The 20,229-nt window shown below is 41.6% G+C and overlaps 1 protein-coding gene across 1 annotated transcript in view; it reads left to right on the plus strand.

The window, feature by feature from the left end:
* The window catches only part of PLCE1 (phospholipase C epsilon 1), a 313,510-nt gene that overhangs the window by 170,877 nt on the left and 122,404 nt on the right, over positions 1 to 20,229 (plus strand). Inside the window, exon 4 of the mRNA XM_032432419.1 lies at positions 1,730 to 2,046. Within this exon, the coding sequence (XP_032288310.1) occupies positions 1,730 to 2,046 (317 nt within the window). The remainder of the gene's footprint in view (positions 1 to 1,729; positions 2,047 to 20,229) is intronic.

Below are 20,229 nucleotides of genomic sequence, written 5' to 3' on the forward strand. Positions count from 1 at the left end.
CCAGAAGCCAAGGATGGATGGTTGAGTTTAGGATTCAAGATTGGGAAGTACACGTGGCAGAAAGTCAAGGAGACTTGGGATGGCATCCTGGGTGTTGTGGGCGCATGTTAAAATGCTGACCATGTACCCAAACCAAGATCAAGGAACTGGAAGTCTGTCAAGGACAGAGAAGGTTTAGTAGAAAGGATGGGAGGGAAAAGGCAGTCAAATTCAAGGTGGAGGATTTCAGAGTTCAGTACTACAGAGATGGAATACTTTGGAGTGACGATTCCAAGGTTGTCTGCAGTAGGGATTTAAAAAAGAGTTAAGGATGCTGAGATCTGAATGTGATGAAGTCCTCCTTATGAACGGTGCCGTTGTCCAGTGTCCAAACAAATGACAGTCAGCAGTGAGGAATGCCAGCCATCAGAAGGGCTTTATTCTGCCAAAGGGTCAGTGAGAATGTTTTAAGAAATCAGGAATGTGAGAAAGATCTGGAGAAGTAGAATGTGGTCCCCTCATGGAGCACTATGAGAAGCGTGAAGTGGGGCCGGCCAGGAAGAGACTGTCGGGAAGGAAAAGGCGTGAACTGGATAAGGAGTGAGAGCAGTTTGGCCCACGGGGCAGTGTTTCCTGAAGGGCTCCAAGCAGCACTAGTCTCACAGAGTGACCTAGTAGGTGTGATATAAAGTGTGCTCTGGGGAGCACTGAATGAAGCAATGGAAATGGATTTCTTTACTGCAAGACCCCTTAGAGCCTTTAACAGTATACCTGTGCACCTCATGTGTTTCCAGGAAGAGGATTTGTGACATGAATATGTGACATTTCCCCAACTTAGCCACAAAACTGGTCATACTTTGAGAAATTCTGTTGGAGGGCTCATCATAGATTTTCAAAGCTTTTTGAGTGGATGGACGGACAGATGGATGGTTAAGTTAGATAAATGAATGAATGACTCGTAGGCAGGAAATTAAGAGACAGATGGGAGGAGTGGTCAAATAACGTGAATTTGTGCTAAGGGAATAATTTGGAGCCTATGAGTGCATTTGGTCCTTCTGTCTAGTGCACTTGCTGCTCTCTCTTCCTCACCACCTTCTTACTGCCACTTGTGGAGCAGGGAATAAGATTTATTTTATTTATTTAGATACATCTCCTTACTACCTCTTCCTCCCTTACTTTATAGGTCGTTCTGTCCCTGCAAACCCCCAAATGGTTCTCAGTGGAATCACTGAGGGTAGAATATCGGCAGGTATACTATGAAGTTTTGGACCTTGTGTGCATTGGGTCCCTGGGGTCTCCTGCATGTTTACACACCACGTGCATATGTGTCCACATGCCTCCCCCCACACCCTGCCACAGCCTTCTTTCCTCTTCCACCTCGGGTACTGTGCCCACACCCAACCTCATTTTGCTTCACTCTGATGGTTAGCACTGGAGAATGCAGAAGCAAAGTAGAGACTTCTCTACTACTCTGCAAAGTGTCATAGTGAACTGGTTAGAGAATGGTATGTTAGATCAATTCTCCTTCTAAAAATGGGGAACTGAGCCTTCACCCATGCCCCAGGGGGCAGGAGCAAGCAGGCAGGACAGTTATCAGAAGGGTCTCCATATCAAGGAAGATCGTAGAGAGCTATTCACCAAGCAGAAACTTGATTAGGAAACCTGTAAGATTTTGAATGGCTCTCAAGTAAATATCAGTTGTAGGGATATCAACCTTGGTGTCACCATAACTTTTGTTGCTTTATTTTAGAACGCCAGCCAGGCACCTCCATGGCCAATTCCAGTGCCCTCCCTTCAAGTTCAGCTGGGATCAGCAAGGAGCTGATTGACCTGCAGCCCCTCATTCAGTTCCCAGAGGAAGTCGCCAGCATCCTGATGGAGCAGGAACAGAACATTTACCGAAGGGTCTTGCCAGTTGACTACCTTTGCTTCTTGACCCGGGACTTGGGCACTTCGGAATGCCAGACATCCCTGCCCTGCCTCAAAGCATCCATCTCAGCTTCGATTCTTACCTCCCAGAACAGAGAGCACAATGCCCTGGAAGATCTGGTGATGAGATTTAATGAGGTAAGAAGCCACTTGGAGATGTACTTGTGATTGACACTCTAGTAAGTGATTTTTAAACGTATTTCTCCTCTTCGCTTTGTCTGTTATTGGTGTCTCATCTCCCTGTTGGTCCTGCCATGTCCACAATGGCTGCTTTGTTTCCAAGCAATGAGATCGATGATACATTGTCATCCTCCCTATCATTGCCCTAGGCCTAACTGTTCCTATCCTTACCTCCATCTTCACAAAGTACATGGGCCTTCTCCCTTTGGACAACTGGTCCCTGCCCTTTTCTCTGCTCTCTTGCCAAAATATTCTCCCTGGGCTCATTTTCCAGTATTCCCCCCACGTTGTACAGGTGCTTTTAAGACCAAATGTCTCAATTTTGAGTTTTGACCACGTGATCCCTGGCCATGGGATCTGTCTAACCCACCCCCTCTTCCACTCTCGGGGCTTCTCAGCAGAAATGTAAAAACCAATGCACCTGGGTCAGAAGCACAGGGAGGAACGTGGGTTCCAGGGGCACTTCTGTTCCCTGCACCCCATCAAGATCCTCAACACCAGAAAGTCCCTCCAAGGCCTCTGAGACCTTACCATAAGCCAGTGCTGGAAAGGACAGCTGTGACCAGAGTCTGGGAATACTTGAGAAGAAGGCACTGTAAGAGGTCAAGGGGCTGGGGTGGGGGGGGGGGAAGAGCCAAGGGTTGGCATCATGTGGCCCTGGAACAAGGACGAGGGACAGGAGGGAAAGGCAGGTCTCCATCCAGTATATCTGTGATGGACGGAGGGTCCATCAGACTTTGTTACTTAAACCCTTTCCAGCTGTGGCAGCTCACCTTGCCGCCTCCACAGCCTGCCAATCCTGACTCCAATGATGGTTGTAAATATCAGTGACCTTGATAAGGCCCAGTGGATGCAGAAGTTTTAGAGGCTGAGCCCAAGTAGTTCTGTGCCCAGACATGCCCCAATCACCGTTCCTCAGAGGGAGGTCTGTTATATCCATAGGAATCGCTGATACCGTCTGGCAATGTCATGCTCATCATTTTACACGTACCATTTATTTGCTCCTCACAACAACCCTGGGAGACAGATGCTCTCATTAGGCCCATCTTACCAGTGGAGACACTGGGGCATGAGGAGATGAAGTCATTTGCCCAAAGTTACATGGGTGGTAGGTAGCAATAGTGATATTCAGACCTACATAGTCAGGCCCCAAAGCCGGACTGTGAACCACTCCACTCCCACCAGGATCAGGCTCGTGTTGACGGGTGGCACCTGGCCCCACTCCAAACTGAGCAGCACTGACTCTCTGGGAGTCCACTTGAGAGCCCGTGAACCACATTGCCCCTAAATTGCTTTTTAAAATAAATCTGATGTTCTTGATTTTCCTTACTGATAACAACAGGGTAGAAATGGAAGTTCCAGTACATTGAGTGTTTTATTTGTGGATTTACTGTATGTTGTGTAGTGCTTTAAACTTCCAGATCTCCTTATTCTCACAGCCTTGGGACCTTATCCTTGTCCATTGTGGTTGTGGTTGTTTTAAATTCTACCTGAAGTTTTGCCTTGCCTGAACTTTTAAAATCTAATTTTAAATTAATTTTGGAGAAAGAAAATTTCGGTTTCTTCCATTCACTCCCATAACCTCAAGAATCAAAGATGAATCAGTGATTTCGCTAATTCAGAGTTAGTGATGATACAAAGCACAGCTGGGTTGAGGCATGCTTTGGACTATCTTTGAAAATAGTTTAGCTAAGCAACTTCAGAACATAAACAAGATTTCTGGGAAAACACTTAAACTACTTAAGAGAACAGTCTGTTTTCAAGTATTCTCAAGCATCTATTTTCATACAAATTATGGATACTGATTAAAAATCAGTCTTATGTAGTCATTACAGGCAGATCTGAAATGACCTCTAGTAGGCAACACTGGGCTAGCTAAATTCTAGTTGCTTTCTATACCTTAGTGTAGAAAGGCTGCATTACATTAAAAGAGAATTCTTAAATTAGGATGTTCACCTATTTAGAAGGGTCTTGCCTTCAGAGTAGTGTGGCTTTACCTTCTATAAGGAAAAGGGAGGACAGGAGCCAACATTTATTTACTAGGTACTATGGACTGGACATTTTCACATTTCTAAATCCTATTTAATCCTCATGATAGTTGTGTAAGGCTGTTGCCATTCTCCCTGACTCACAGATAAAAAAAGTGAAGCTTAAGTAACAAAATAAATGATAGTATTGGATTATAGTTCATAGAATAAGTATTCTTGAGTCCATACTGATAAAAATAAATGAATAAATTCATTAATGGGAGGGGAGGGGAAGCTCTTAATTATAAAAGAATCTAATTAATAAACGTAGAGGGATGAAAGAAATAGGAAATCACCTTGAGGACCCCCCAGCAATAAATTGTTACAAGCAAGAACCACTAAAACAAACAAACAAACAAACAAACAAAACAAGAACCGCTGATGAATGCTAATATTTTTGGGCAAAAATATGATGAGAAAAAAGATATTGGCTTAGTCTAAAAGTATCTCTCCACAAGACGTGTCTGGCTGACTCAGTTGGCAGAGCATTTAACTCTTGATCTCAGGGTCATGAGTTCAAGCCCCACATTGGGTGTAGAGGTTACTTAAGGAAATAACAAAATAAATAAAAAGTCAGAATATCTCTCCATAAAATATTTATTAATTACAAAAGGAAAAATAGAACAGTGGAAAAACCCAGTAGACACCACTTTAGTAAGTGTTCAAGGTCACCATGACCAGTAAGAAGACATATTGACAGATAACTCTTGCTGTGGTGCACTAGGAAGGGCATGACATCATCTCTGTGACGTTCTTGACACCAAAATAAATAAATAAATAATGCATAACCTAAATCTAATCACGAGGGAAAAAACCCATCAGACAACCCCAGATTGAGGGACATTCTACTCTTCAAAAGTATCAAGGTCATGAAAGGTATGGAAAGACTGAGGAACTGTCAAAGACTGGAGGAGACAAGGAGACATGATAACTAAATACAGTGGGGGAACCGACTGGATACAGGGCTAGGAAAAAATATATTAATGGGGAAATTAGTGAAATTCTAATAAGGAATATGGCTGTATTGTATTAATGGATCAATGTTAATTTCTTCATCTTGATAATGGTACTATGGTTATGAAGGATGCTAATATTAGCAGAAGCTGGGTGAACTGTATACAGGAACTTTCCATACTATTTTTGCAACTTTTCTATAAATCTAAAATTACTTCAAAATAAAAGGTTAAAAAAAAAAAAGCTAGTGCAGCTCAGAGAGGTTGAGTCACTTGTTCAAGGTCACACAGTGGCTGAGTGAATGTCAGAATCCAGATGTCTGTCTTCACAGTCTACTCTCTTCTAACCCAACTGCCTTGCCCCTCCTCTCTGCTTAATTATCAAGGTCAAGTTTGTAGTACCAGAATTGCTGATTGAGAATTTAATTAATCTTTTTTTTTTTTTTAAGTTATTTATTTGACAGAGAGAGACACAGCGAGAGAGGGAACACAAGCAGGGGGAGTGGGAGAGGGAGAAGCAGGCTCCCCGCAGAGCAGGGAGCCCGATGCGGGACTCGATCCCAGGACCCCAGGATCATGACCTGAGCCGAAGGCAGTCGCTTACCTGACTGAGCCACCCAGGCGCCCGAGAATTTAATTAATCTTGAGTCTCCTTTCCCCTCTCTTTCTATTTCCTTTCTAAATCTGCTGTGCATCTACTCTTTTTCTACTCCTCTTTCTGTTTCTATTTTTATCTAATTTCCTATTATTGCTCATCCATTCATTCACTTAAGACTTATTTATTGAGCACCTCCTGTGCTATAGCCTTCTCTTTTTTTTTGCTGATGTGTCAAACATAATGTTCTTTTAAGTAAGAAATTAGCAGTATATGATAAAAATCTACAACATTATAAGACCATACTTCGGTTCTGTCGAAATTGGATACACAAAGTAAATGCACTTTCCTCAGTGGGAGGAAGATATCTGTTGCTTGGAAGGCTGGAAAATCTCAAAGACAAGATAGAGAATATTAGCTCCATGGCAGGAGTGCTAGTCACTTAGGGGAGAGGTGAATGCATTTATTTATGCATTCAATTATTCAGTGCACATATTTTCAGCACTTCTCAGAAGCAGGGCACCATGGTGGCTAAGCACTGAGGAAAATGAGTAACAGTCTGCGGCTGCCAGGAGGTACCAGTCTTAAATTGTAGTCAGGCACGGGCACAAATCACTACCAAAAAAGGCAGAAAGTCCGTGCAGTGTGAGTGGCACAGATGTGGAAGCTGAGGTGTCTAGATGGGTGATTAGAGCTCTCTCTGCTCAGCTTTGGAGGTTGGGGCTGGGCCTTGAGGGATGGGTGGGTTAGAGAGGGGACATCACAGGGAATGGAGGATATCCCAGACAAGAAGACAGCCAGTTGTTCTGAGCAAGACTCATTGCCTAGGGAGGAAGCTTGCTCCTAATTATCAATAGAACATTATTCTGAGCTAGAAGTTTCCCAAGTTCTAACAACTCTTTACCCAATGACTTAACTGTGATGTGGGGAAAGGAAAGAAAATCCCTGATGCCTTTTGGGCAATGTTGCATAACACTTGTTCTTAGGAAAATACGGTTAAAATGCAATTCAAAGTACAATCATAAAATAACTGAAAAAATGGCTTACATTAAGGAAGGCCAGGACATAAATCGTTGAGAATCAATTTAGATTGTGGCTTGGAAGCAGTGTTTCTCCCCATTCCCCCTTCTCCTGCCCAACATCAAGACTGGTGCACATCAGAGTAACTTTTCAAGGGAGTCATTTCTTTAACCTCGCAAGTAAATGGAAGATGCAGAGGGTCAGCCCCAAAGCCAGTGGTTGTCGGATGGGGCTTAAGGGGTGTGGATAAGCTCAGTCCTGCTTTGCTTGATTTGGGAGGCAGGTCTTCCTGAACCCTTTTGATCTGGACATCTCTCTGTAGTCATACTCTGATCTAAATCTCCAAGAAACCAGTGTTCTTTCTTTCTCTCTTCAGGTTGAGCAACCTCACTTCCTGGCCACCCACAAAGTCTCTTACTTTGACAGTCTCAAATCATCCTGGGGGTTTTCCCCTCACTTTCTTCCCCTATCCAGCCTCTGCCTCTAGCCCAGATTCCTTTTGCTCTCACTGTTGTTTTTTTTTTTTCATTTCTTTTAGAATAAATTCCAGAGCCATTTTTCTTTTCTAGAGGAGCCAGAGAGGCATGTCTTTGTAGATAATGTCACTGAAGAGATTGCATACTTTAGAAGCAGAGACGAGAGCTAAGAAGAGACGAGAAGCTATTAAAGATTGAAGACCATCCTTACTCCCTTTGTTCTCATGCCTTTCTTCCCCCCACCACCCCTGAGGACGATGGTGAAACATGGAGGTTGGTGGTATTCTGGGATTGAATTTCTGAGTCACTGGTTCTCAAACCTTATGCCTCTTTAATATGGCCTCTGTTTCCTGTCTTTATTGTTCACCCATTGATGACCTTGGAAATCAGAACTCGCCGTGGTCTGCCTCTACAGCTGGGCCTCAGGACCTGTCAACAGAGTGAATTTTTGCTCCGTAACCACCACTGCCCACACCATTACCAGATACTCTTTTGTATAATAGATAGTTGATTTCTCTGACTGGAGATTGGTTTTCAGCTCTAAAGGCTATTAGCAGGTTCACTTTTTCCTCTGGCCTGAGCAGTCTTTTCTTGTTGAGTAATTTTTAGCAAGAACATTCCTCTGGGCTCCTCTTTTGGACCTGGTGGTCCAGGGGAAGTTCATGAGCCCAAGATTTAGCCCACAATTATTCTGAGACCCCAGAAGACCATGGAGGGATTCTACTTAGCTCTTTGCCCAGGTGACATTCCCCAACCTCCTTCTGTTTGGTTAACCTAAGCAGTCATCAATCTGCTTCTCTAGCCACACAAATGCAGGCAGCTCAAAGTGACACTCAGTTGTTACTTGTTCCTTCTGTCTGGTAGGTTTCACTAGATTTCAGTTCAAGAGTTTAAAGGCCATCCCCTCTATGAAGAATACCAAGGTGCAGCTTAACTCCCTGGGAAAGAATCGCAAGAATAAGCAAACCATCTGGCCAGAGAACAGCTGTTTCAACCTGGGTCCTTTCAGCCAGAATCCCTTATATACTTCGTAAGTGATGATCAGTTTGGCATTTTCCAACATCTAAAACTATGTCTCATCATAGCAAAGGAAAGACCATTTCTGCACAGTAAGGAAAATGCATGACATATGATAATGGTGGAGATTAGGGTAGGGGAGTGTCGTCATGCCCAAATGTGTTCTTCACTTGAAATATTTTTTAATATGTATGTTCAATCATGTTAGAAGAAGTTCCTGTCAAAGCTTTTCTCCCCTCCTTTTATGCAGACAGCCAAGTAAATCATCTGTTTAGGGCTACGATACAAACTTCTTCTTCATATCTGAATACTCATGGGATGCATTGCTAATAAAGCCCCCTCAGCATAAGGGAAATTTCAGCTCACTGTGGAAAACCAGATTTCTCCTTGGGAAAGCACATCTCTCCAGAGGCACCTCTGAAAGTAGACACTATATTCATTCTCCAGAACATTTCACCACGTATTCCCGAGTTAACAGAAATTTTAGTCCAGAAATTTCTGGACCAAAAAATACAGTAGGCAGCTGAACCAAGACTCAGCTGTGTAGGGCCGTATTCTAAGATCAGGGTATTAGTAGGAGGCTAATCTGTCCTGGAGCTGATTGACAGCAAATTGTGATTGGCAGTTCTTGGCAATCAGAACTCACAGGATTCTACTCACTTACAGTAACTGTCAGTGAACAGCAGGACTGGGAATGAGGAATGGCATCACCGTGCATCATCATTCAGCTCTAGGGTCGGCCTGCCTTGGTTCTAATCCACCATTCCCAGCTGCATAACCTCAAGCTAACTACCTAATCCCTCATCTCTAGATGGGGACAATAATAGTACCTACCTCAAATAGGTTATGTGAGTGTTCAGAAGGATGACGTGTGTAAAGCAGTGAGGATCTAAGACACAAATGGTTAAATTTTGTTAAAAAAAAAAAAAAAAAAAAAAACCTAAAATTAAAATAACTAATAATAATGGATCCCATCTCTTTTATTATTATGGTCCCCCCACTTAACAGATGAGAAAACTGAGGCACAAAGAGGCTAATTAAATGACTAGCTAGGATTTGAATCCAGGTGATCTGGCTTCCAAAGCCAGTGTTCTTGGGTTACCTACCTGGTGCTATTAAATCAGATGCTGAAGGAGCTTTTTTCCTCAACTCTGTTCTCTTACTCTGAAAAAAAGCCATTTTCTTCATAGGACGACTCAAAATATTCTTTATGATTTCAACATGTAGAATGAATTTAACGTCTTTGTTGACTTGAACACATGTGCTCACTTCCTGATATTGAAAACGTAACATCTCCTTTGAATTGGGAGGCTGTGCTCCTTGACATGGGAAAGATAACCGTATCTTGAGGTGTCCTAGAATATTGTCCCAGAAGAACATTAGGATAAGTTGTCATTTCCACAGATCAGGCAGAAGGGGATTTCAGGTCTTTGGCTTTTAAATTTCCTTTCATTGTTTCATTGTTTGCGTATAACACCCAGTTAATCATGGAACACTATATCAAAAACTAATAATGTAGTGTATGGTGATTAAGATAACATAATAAATTAAAAAAAAAAATAAAGTTCCTTTCAGCCTTGAGGTACTGGATGCCTGAGAATGTAGGATGCCAAAAAAAAATCTAAGTTTTGCTTTATTTCTTTACCTTCCTCTCTTCCCCATACCATCGCTGTTATATGTTTCTTTCTCACTCTCTACTTCTATTTTTCATGAAACCTATACCCCAACAGAGATGGCTTTTGAAATTCAAAATCTTAAGTCCTATCACTACTTCCAAAAGGACCAGGATGGAGGGAGGCTGTGCCCAATGTGGGGACAGCAGGAGAAGGTGGTGGACGAGGGCTGCCAGGAACCTTGGAATCAGGACCTCCATGCCTGTGCTCATTCTTGAAATATCTAATGTGATTTCCTTGAACAGTGGTTTTCACTGATCAGCTGAACAAAGACAAGGGCATCAGAGTATTTTTAAAGTATGCACATGCCTGCAGCCCACTGCCAGGAGTTTCTGACTCCATGGATACATGGTGGGCTCGGGGATCTGTATTTTTCGAAAGTTCCACAAGATAATTCTGATGCCACCAATGCTTAGAGATCACAGCTCTAGACCATCAGCCCCACTGGAATTCAAAGAGAAGAACAAAGCTGTATCCCAAAGCAAATAGGACAGTGATTCCTGTCTTTGAGGTCGTCCATTATTGCAGATAGTTGAGAATTGTCCAAAGTAAATTTTAATGAATGTGGTACCTTGCTTGCTTGTCTTCTCTTTATTTTTCCCCTTCCTTCCTTTCTTCCTTTCTTCCTTTCTTCCTTCCTTCCTTAATTCCTTCCTTCCTCTCTTCCTTTTTTCTTTCTGCATTTTTTTTTCATTCTTTGGTACTCATGCTGCAGTAGAGAACTTGGTTTTGAAATCTTAAATATTTAAACCATTTTGTTACTATGATAGGATTTAGTGACCCTTCTTAAAGCTCCCATCATGTCTCTAAGATTTAACCAACCCAAAAAGAGAACTTCCGGTTGACCATTGGAGGCCTGTTTTATTCCCTTTAAGGCAGGCACCAAGTCAGTGCTTCAAGCCTGGGATGGGTAGAAATAAGAATGACTGCGATGGAAATTAGCAAAGAGACAAATAAAAACTTTGATGTATGTGAGAAGTATTGTTCTTGTTGTTAATTATTATTATTATTACAAATAGTAAACATGACTCAGAGAAGCAGTCTAGTGTCTCCTCGAAGCCCAGTGTTCTTTACCATCAGACATATCACTTCAGTGACACTGAAACTGTGGGAAAGACCAGGTAGGCTTTGGTCAGAGAGTAGGATTTTGAGCCTCTCCAAGTCTGTGTTAACTGGCCCTATTAGGATATTTAATTCAACTCTTTGAAAAACCATTCTCTCAGAGATCTTTACTGCACATGTAGGAGCCAAAGAGGAAGGTAATTATGCTTTGCCAAGAATCTACATTTGCGCAAGAGCTTTAAACATTCATAAATCCAGTTGCCTTCTCAATGCCTCCCCTTGGCTTTTTTCATTCAACAAGATTTTATTGCATACCAGCTTATATGCTAGGTGCTGGTTTGTGCACTGGGGATACAGCACAGAACAAGACACACAGAGCCTCTGCCTTCACAAAGCCTACATTCTAACAATGTCCACAAGACAGCTCAGATGTGGCCAAAATAGAACTACAGGATTGACTTCTCACTCCTCCATTCACGTACCACCCATTGTCTTCCCCATCTTAGCCTCTACCCAGTTGCTCAGGCTAACACCCTAGGAGTCATCCTAGATTTTACTCTTTTCCCAAGTCCTTACCATGGAAACTATCAGCAAGTTCCATTTGCTTTACTGACAAAATACATTTGAATTGGCTCACTCCTTAGCATTTCACCTGCCACCACTGGCCACCACTGCACTCACCTTCAGTACTGCTTTCATGCTTGCATACCCTATAATCCGTTCTCCACTCAGCAGCCAGAGTGATTTTTTATAAACATAAAGCAGATCAGGTCACCCCTTGCTGAAAATCTCCCAATGGCTTCCCTTTGCATTTGGAATAAAATCCAAAATGCCAAGACCATGCATGATTTTGCCCATCTACTTCACCCTGACTTTACACCAGCCACCCCCTCTCTGGCTCCATTCCAATCACATTGACTTTTATTCTGTTCCTAGACATACAGAGCTAGTTTTCTCCACATAGCCTTTGCACTTGCTGTTCTCTCTGCCTAAGACCTTCTTACCCTGGTCATACCACAGCTGCTGCCTTCTCTTGGTCATGTCTCACCTCAAAAGTCAGGGAAGCTATTGCTTGTTTGCTTTTATCCTTAGAAACTTTTTAAACTTGTTCATTGCTGTATGTCTGGTTCTTAGCAAAGTGCCAGCTATAAAGTAGACGCTCAATAAATAAGTATTTATGAATGCATAGTGCTAGTTGGCATTAACAGTTGTTTATTGAAAGAAGTGCCACTAGAAATACAAAGAAAAGCAAGACCTTTTGTTCGAGGAATTTACAATTTAGTTCAAGGCATGTAAGACCTAAGATATTGAATAAATATACACCAAGAAAAGGCCATGTAAAGCATTAGCTATCATGTGAGAGATCATGATGAAATAAGTGTCATGGGTTAGTGGAAAGAATATGATTCTATTGCTAAAGTCTGGATTTGAGTCCTGGTCTGCCACTTACTCACTGTAGGACTCTGGGCAAGTTAGTGACATAAACTGATTTCAGCTTCATATTTCTCACCTGTAAAATGTGTTAATTTTATCTTCACAGGGTTATTGGGACATTTAAGCAAGGTAATAGAATAGCACAGAATAGTACTCAATAAATAGTAACTAGTGTGATTCCATGCCACATGAGTAGCAAGGACTGTGTGCCATGAGAGAGGAAGAGAGAGGGCACCAGGCACATTGCCCTTGAGGATGACCAAATGCTTCAGAGCCTTGGAGGTTGGGAAGGCTTTTGCCAGACACAACTATGAACATTATCACTGATGAGCTTTCAGAGGTTATGTTACATACCTCTGTCATCCACCAAATGTAGGAATCTCTCCCTTGTAGATTCTTACCCAGCTTTTGCTAAAAACTTTCAGAGTTCACTCCATTTTAATGAGCCTGTTATGTTGATGGAGCTCAATTTGTTTTAAAATTCTTCCTTAAATCAAACTGAAATCCGCCTCCTTATAAATTCCACCTGTCATTCCCTGGGATGAATAGAAATTGTCTTCCTTTGTTTGGTTCTCTTGAGGCTGGACATTCCCCATATTGTCAAAACAGAGCATTTTTCAATATCCCTCTTAAAAATGAAGCTCCCTAGTCTGTTCTGAACACTGAGACTCTCCCTTCTTGCAATTAGGTCATTCTCCTGCTCTGAATGCCTGCTAATTTGATTATTTTTTTCTATAAGCTGTGTCTAATTATTAGCCCACCTGAAGGTCAACTAAAACCCCTAGACTTTTAGCATGCAAATGGCCAAGTTCATCTTTTCTCTGTGCATAGGTTGTTTTGTTTGTTGTTTTCTTGCATGGATGTAATCTTTTACTACATTTTATCTTTTGGGGGCATTTTGGGGCAAAAGTTTTTGACTATTAATTCAGTTATATATTGAGTAAGCTAACTACTTCCAATCTATTTCATACTCAGGCTTGATACATGTGTCTCATGTATATTTATTCAAATTGTTAGTAAAAATGTCAAACCAAATAAGAGTTAGTAGGAAGCCCAAAGGCACATCAGTAGAATGCTCATCAGGTTGGCTTTACACCATTAATCCCCTCTTTGCAGAGTGTTTTTAAGCTAGATGTGAATTTCCTTAACTCTGCAATCATCCAACAGAGGCTTCTCATTTTGTCTCTTGGTATAATTTGAGATACTCCATGAAATAATTTCCTAAAACCAAGACACATCCTTGATATATAAGTCAAATTATCCTCTCAAAGGGAAAGAAAAAATATGGTTAATTTGTCAGTTAGCTAATTGAGGATGTCTAATTTTTTTCCCATTTATTTAGATGATAGTGATGGTGATGTTGGTGATGATGATGATGATGATGTTGTTGATAGTGATGGTGATATGGTGATGATGATGGTGGTGATGAGGATGATGGTGATCATGGTGATGATGATGATGGTGATGATGATGAGGGTGATGGTGATGATGGTGATGATGATAGAGAAATTAATAATGTAGCCACTGCTAATTCTTACACTGGGCACTGTGCCAAACACTTTACATACACACTTTACATTTAGCTTTCATACAATCCTGATAGATGGGAATTATTGCTTTATTTTACAAATAAGGAAACTGAGAGTTTACATAAATTGCCCAATATCACATAACTAGAAAGTGGCTAAGCCATGATGAAACTCAGGCTTTTATGACCCCAAAGCCCAAACTCTCTGTTATATAGCTTTACATATAGAATTATGCATCTAGTTGCACAACAAACATTTGTCATGAGAGATACCATGAATAAAGAAATGGGGCAACAAAATGGTAGTTTGTTTGAGGGATTTGGGGGGTAACCAAGTGTTGTATCTCCCACAGTGCATTGTTTGGGATGTATGCATTCTGTGGAAGAATGGCCTAACATATATGCCGCATGCTGGGCAAACAATGATAATGAAGGTGGGTTTTTTCTTTTTTTCATTGCAGGACTTCTCAGGTCATTCATTATGCTAATGTATATTGAGACTCTCAGAATGCAGTATTTCACTAACATATTTGAATACTGAGTGCCTGGTACCCATTATAGAACATGCTTTGGAAAACTCTGTCATACAGGGAAGAAGAGGGCCTGGGCCTTAATGCCTCAGCCTCCCAAAGCAGTTTAGCCACAGATCCCTCAAAAGCTGGAGAAGGAGCAGAAAAGGAAGTAGCATGTAAAATATTTAAATTACATGACAGTTGACATATGTTCTAGCCTCCCCTCCTCCCTTCCCCCCGTGGGATGAGGGTTCTGGATCAGTAAGGACTAGACAGTTCCAAGGTGAGTCAAGTGAATGAATGGCAAAGAGGTGGATGGCAGGGAGAACCTTTCAAATGAGAGAAGCAGCTTGATCAAACATATTCTGGGCAGGATCATGCATGATACCAGGAGGGGAGACCCATCAGGAGAGTTGCTGTAAACAAAGGGGGATGATGACGAGGGACCTGGTGTAAGATGCTGGTGAGCACAAAAGGAGAAAATGGCGCCCAATTGTTTAGAAAAAGAAACCTAGTAGTATAGTGACTAGTAGGGTAGGAAGGCTAAATTCAGGGAAGGGTCAAGACTGACTTTAAGCTTTCTGGGCAGGGCGTTTGGAAGACATGGGGCACCTGTGACATCGTCTGGGCAGTAACAAAGTCCATCCATGATGGTCAAGTGCAGATGCTCTGATTCAGACATACAAAGGTTCAGATCCTAACCCTGTTACTTATTAGCAGAGTGGATTTGGCTGAATTACTTTGCTTCTCTGAGCCTATTTCCCCACCTATAAAAGGGAGCTAGGAGTAGTTTCCTCATGGGTTGTTGTGGAAGTTAAGTAAGATAATGAATCCTTAGCTCAAGATAGTGCCTGGCACAGTTGTAGATGCCCAACAAATGTTAATTGTTATTTCTACTCTTGCTGCTATTATCACCATTATTATCATCATCCCATGAGGAGATACTTGCTTTGAGGCATGAAGGTTTTAGGATAAGAGTAAAGTAAGGTCTTTAAGGGTGTGGGAGGTGAGAACCTGGAGCTCACATATGAGGAGATTGAAGCTGCAGATACAATTTGAGAATAATCCCAATAGAAGGGATGGCTGAGTCATGAGAATTCATCTGTTTTCTAAGATGTCAAGTGTGAGAGAGATCACAGACTCCAAGGATCCAGCTTTGGTAACACCCACTGTTGTGGCAGATAAAAGGCTCCAAGGAGAAGGAGAATGTGGGCCTCCCATGAGAATCAGGCAGCATGGGTGATGAAGACCAAGGGGGAAGAATTTCAAAAATAAGTATCCCATTATCCTGAGCGAGGGAAGTTCAGAAGTGCATTACAGAGTCCACGATGGTGAGCAGATCACAGAATGCAATGGCCTTACTAACCTGTCCCCTAAACTGGGCACACCTGAAGTGTAGTCTGAGGCCAGATTTGCAGAAGGATTTCTACAGACCAGAGCAGAGAGAAAACTAAAAAACGCTGTGCAAGCAACAATGGAAACCTGGACTATTGTCCCAAGATGGGAGACTTAACAGGTGGTCAGAATAGGTACTTTTCAGTATTTGAAGGGTTACCACAAAGTTGAAGTTGACTTATTCTTTGTGATGTCAGCAGGCAGAACCAAATCTAGTCATTTCATCTCAGCCTTAGAGCAGGCTGCCTCTGAGGTAGTGAGCCTCTTCTGATGGGAGAAAGTTCCATACAGAGCCTGGCTGACTGGCTGCAAAGCTGGGAAGAAACTCCTGGTTTGGGTTGGAAGATTGACCTAGATCAAATAATGGCACAGGGGTTAAATCCATTCCACCACCTTTTTTTGTACAGCTTATGAGTTAAGAATGCTTTTTACATTTTTTAAATAATTTTTTAAAAATCAAAAGAATAATATTTTGTGAAATAATATTAGGTGAAAATGGTATGCAATTCAAATTTCAATGTCCCTAAATAAAATGTTATTGGAACACAGCCATACTCATTAGTTTACATATTGTCTATGGCTGCTTTGGCACTGTAATGGCGAGGCTGAGTATTGCGGCAAGATTGAATGGCTCACAGAGCCTAAAATATTTATCATCAGGCTCTTTACAGAACAAGTTTGCCAAACGGTTTGAGATCATCTAGTGGCCTCGGTTCAACTGGGAGATTCTGCGAGGGAGAAAAGTTTTTGCCGTAGATTTGGGTGGGAGGTCATGGGTCACTTGGAGACCACCATAGCAATAGCCTGCTGGGCTGCTGAAAATAGCCTGCTGGAAAACCAAGGTTCCGTGGTGAGAAAATGTAGAAATTGGATTGTGTATACTTATTTGAGAAGTCTGACAGAAAACAAAGGTGAAACCTGGCTGATGGCTCATCAGGCCAGCTCAGGACAGGGAAGGTATTTGTGGGGGGATAGGAAGACGTGTATAAGTTTGTGTCAGAAGAGAGACATAAAAACTTTTCCTGTGCTTGATGAACCTACTGGTATTCTCAGTATCTGCTTTATTTTATGGCTCAGTTAAATATATCTGTTGTCATATCTCTCAGCAAGAGGGGATTTTCTAAATGTTCTTGTTTATAAATGTGCAGAAAATTTTTGTGTAGAGAGTCATGCTTTTGTTGGCCAAAGAAAGTGAACACTTGCTGATTTTCTGGCAATCCTAACAAAAATACTGAAGTGTATTTATACTCTGGGGGCCAGAATGAATTTCAAAGTGACAGTGCTCAGATACATAATCAGCCCAGTTTTCCTCTTCTGCCTCCACTGAGTTTAACAACTTTGTCAAATCCCTTCCTCTGAAATCCACTTCTGCAAGTGAGCTGAAACTAATTCTCTCTACTGCAGAATAAACATAAGGCGGGCTTCCCTGCTAGGCTCTCAAAAGCTTGGTCCCCCACCAATGGATGAGATAAGCAGGCTAAATCCATGGAAAGTGTGGTATGAAACTATCTTTTTTTTAAAGTACATTTTTTTATTGCTTCTTACAATGTGATTTCCTTATTAACATCTGTAACAGTTATAAAAATGTTTACTTCATACTACTTTGAGGCATAAAGCTATTTCAGTAGAATTTCAAGCCAGACACAGGGACTTAAGTTTCTATTCCTATTCCAAACAAGGCAAGACACCTATTATGTAGTCCAATATAAGTGACTATTATCTATGCCAATGAGGGATATTCTGCTAATAAAAACCCACACAGAACCAAATATCCTACTTTGGCTAATAGGGTTGCCTCCTTTCCCAGGGAATTATGTGACACCTATGAACAAAGTCCACATTCATCCATTTGGCTTCCACATTTGTTCCTTGTCCCTGTGACACTACTAAGGCATAGCAGTCTGCTCTTCATTCTTGAGGCGCTCCTTATTGCCAGGCAAACAGAATGCAGACATCTTAGCCACATGCAAGGGGCTCTACAACCTACCTGTCCAGTTTTCTCCCTCATTGATCCCTGCATGCACCTTTCACATTCGTCAGCCTGGATGAGTTACTGTTGCATGTTGAACTCTGTGGGAAGTAACAGAGACACCACACCATTCACATGGTGCACAAAATGGCAGCTTGGGTGAGAGCATGGGCTCTGAGACTTGAATTGGAATCCCTGTTGCACTACTTACTATCTGTGTGACCCCAAGCAACTTTCTTAACCATTCGATACCTCTGTCTCCTCTATAAAATGGTGCTAATGACACCCACCTAACAAAAAGGGTCGTTTCAAGTATTAAAAGAGGTAATTTTAGGGAAATATGTTTGCCACGGTGATTGACCCAGACTCCAGAAGTCAATAAATAACTAATGTGAAGATAATGATGCTAGAAAACTAATAACTCTGGATTACTTACTTTTAGAACAGATGAGAAATTTTTCCTTCCAATTCTGTAACATTTTAAGATCACTGCTTACAAGCTCTCAAGAAGTTTGGGGAAATGGTCCCCATTTTGAACAGTTTGGCACACCTAGGTGGGCTCTTGAATGATTACAAAGGTGGCAGATAGAGGTACTGATATTAGGGTTGGTTCCACTCTCTATATCTGGATTCATAGAACAGAGAGAAACTGCATCTAAAGTTTTCTAACATTTTCGACTCATGTCTTCTTTCAAAATGTTTTTTTAAAAAACCCTCATGTGAACATCTAATGTGATTTTGGAATTTCCAAATATAATTAGTAGCATGAATAAAGCTATTTATAATACTGAATATACATTTTTAAAACATTACATGTTCTCTCCCCTACCTGCCCTGCCCCAATCCTGGCCAAGACTGTCCTCACCCTCCTCCCCAAGGTGAGAATCACAGTCAAAGAGAAAGGGTAGTGGACTAGTCCAGTTCCACAAAGGCTCTTCTAGTTCTTGGACTTTGTGATTTAGGGACTAAATGTCCCAACCCTGGAGATCCAACTAACCGGAAAGAAGTCCCTGTGTAAAGGGACACAATGAGAGATAATGGAAATAGAAGCTTGGGTCTGAGAATGTCACCCTAAGAATTGGGGGCTTTATTTATTTATTGTGGGAAGAGGAGGGACATGACATGACATGTTTGAGGAGGAGAGCACCATACCCAATGGTTCCCTTTTCTCTTGGGAAAATAAAACTAGTTGGGGGGCAGGGAGGGGTGCAGGGGAGGACATTTTACAGCAGTATAACTCTCTGAAGATTTTGAGAACATCTTTCTTAGAAACCCTTGAGAAAACAATACATACCATCTGCTTGGGATGGTTTTAGAACCCAAGTTAGATAACTCTGGACTATGGATGTGAGACTCTGACTTCAGGGAATTTCTTCCATATCTGTACCATGAATCTAAAAAAGACCAAGGCAACTTTTAATAAGATCATGAGTCTGGAATCTTTGCTTTGCCTCTAGCCAGTTCTGTCATATTGAATAAGTCCTGTAGCCTGGGCGCATCATTTTCTGACCATTAAGATAAGGGATGAGACCAGATGATCTCTAACACCCCCTTAGAACTTGAGCTCTGGAGTCTGACCTCCCCAAGTTGGAATCCCAGCTATATTGTTTACATGACCTAAGTTTCTAAATCTTTCTAAGCCTCCTTTTGCCCATCTGTCAAATGAGGATAACACTTCCCTCTAGGTAAGATTGTTATGATCAAGAAATGCCATCTCTTGTTATTATAATCCTCTGATGCTTAATGTGTCAGGTGAATTGAATGTAATACTGAATCCAGAATATCCTATATGCACTACCCACTTCCTATAACTCTATTTTGAGGGAAGGAAGAGGGAGGAACTGAGTGGGCTGGTCAACAGCCAAGGCTGTGGGCTCAGGGGGCTTGGGTTCTGTGGGGTGGGAGTGACACTGAGGGTTCTGTTATTGCAATATATTTTGGCATGAAGTGTTCTCTTCCTTCCTTTGAGGTGATGATTTCTAATCCAGTCCATCTTTAGCCTGATTATTACAGCTGGGCAGAGCCACCAAAGGTGAAGCAACTGCACTCCCAGCTCAGATGAGGGAAAACTTTTTAAGATGGGAGGGGAGGATCTATAGCCTGCCTTTTATGAGAGAGATTTAGGGAGAAAGGGCCCCACTCAGGCTTAATGAGGTGGGACTGCCTGGCCAGAATGCTCAGTCCTCCTTCCTGGCTGTTTTCTCTACTCCTGGCAACACTTCTCTTTTGTTTGTTGTTGTCAGTATAATTTTTATGAAAGTTTCATTGAGATATAATCCATATGCCATACATGCATACACTTAAAGTATACAGTTCAGATAACCACTGAATAATATATGGAACTGTTGAATCACTATATTGTACACCTGAAACTAATATAACGCTGGATGTTAACAACATTGGAATTAAAATTTTTAAAAAAGAAAAATTTATAATAAAAAATAGAGTGTACCCTTCAGTGGCTTTTTAGTATATTCATA

The sequence above is a fragment of the Phoca vitulina genome, unplaced genomic scaffold (assembly GCF_004348235.1).
Source record: "Phoca vitulina isolate PV1807 unplaced genomic scaffold, GSC_HSeal_1.0 scaffold48, whole genome shotgun sequence".
NCBI classification, from domain to species: domain Eukaryota; kingdom Metazoa; phylum Chordata; class Mammalia; order Carnivora; family Phocidae; genus Phoca; species Phoca vitulina.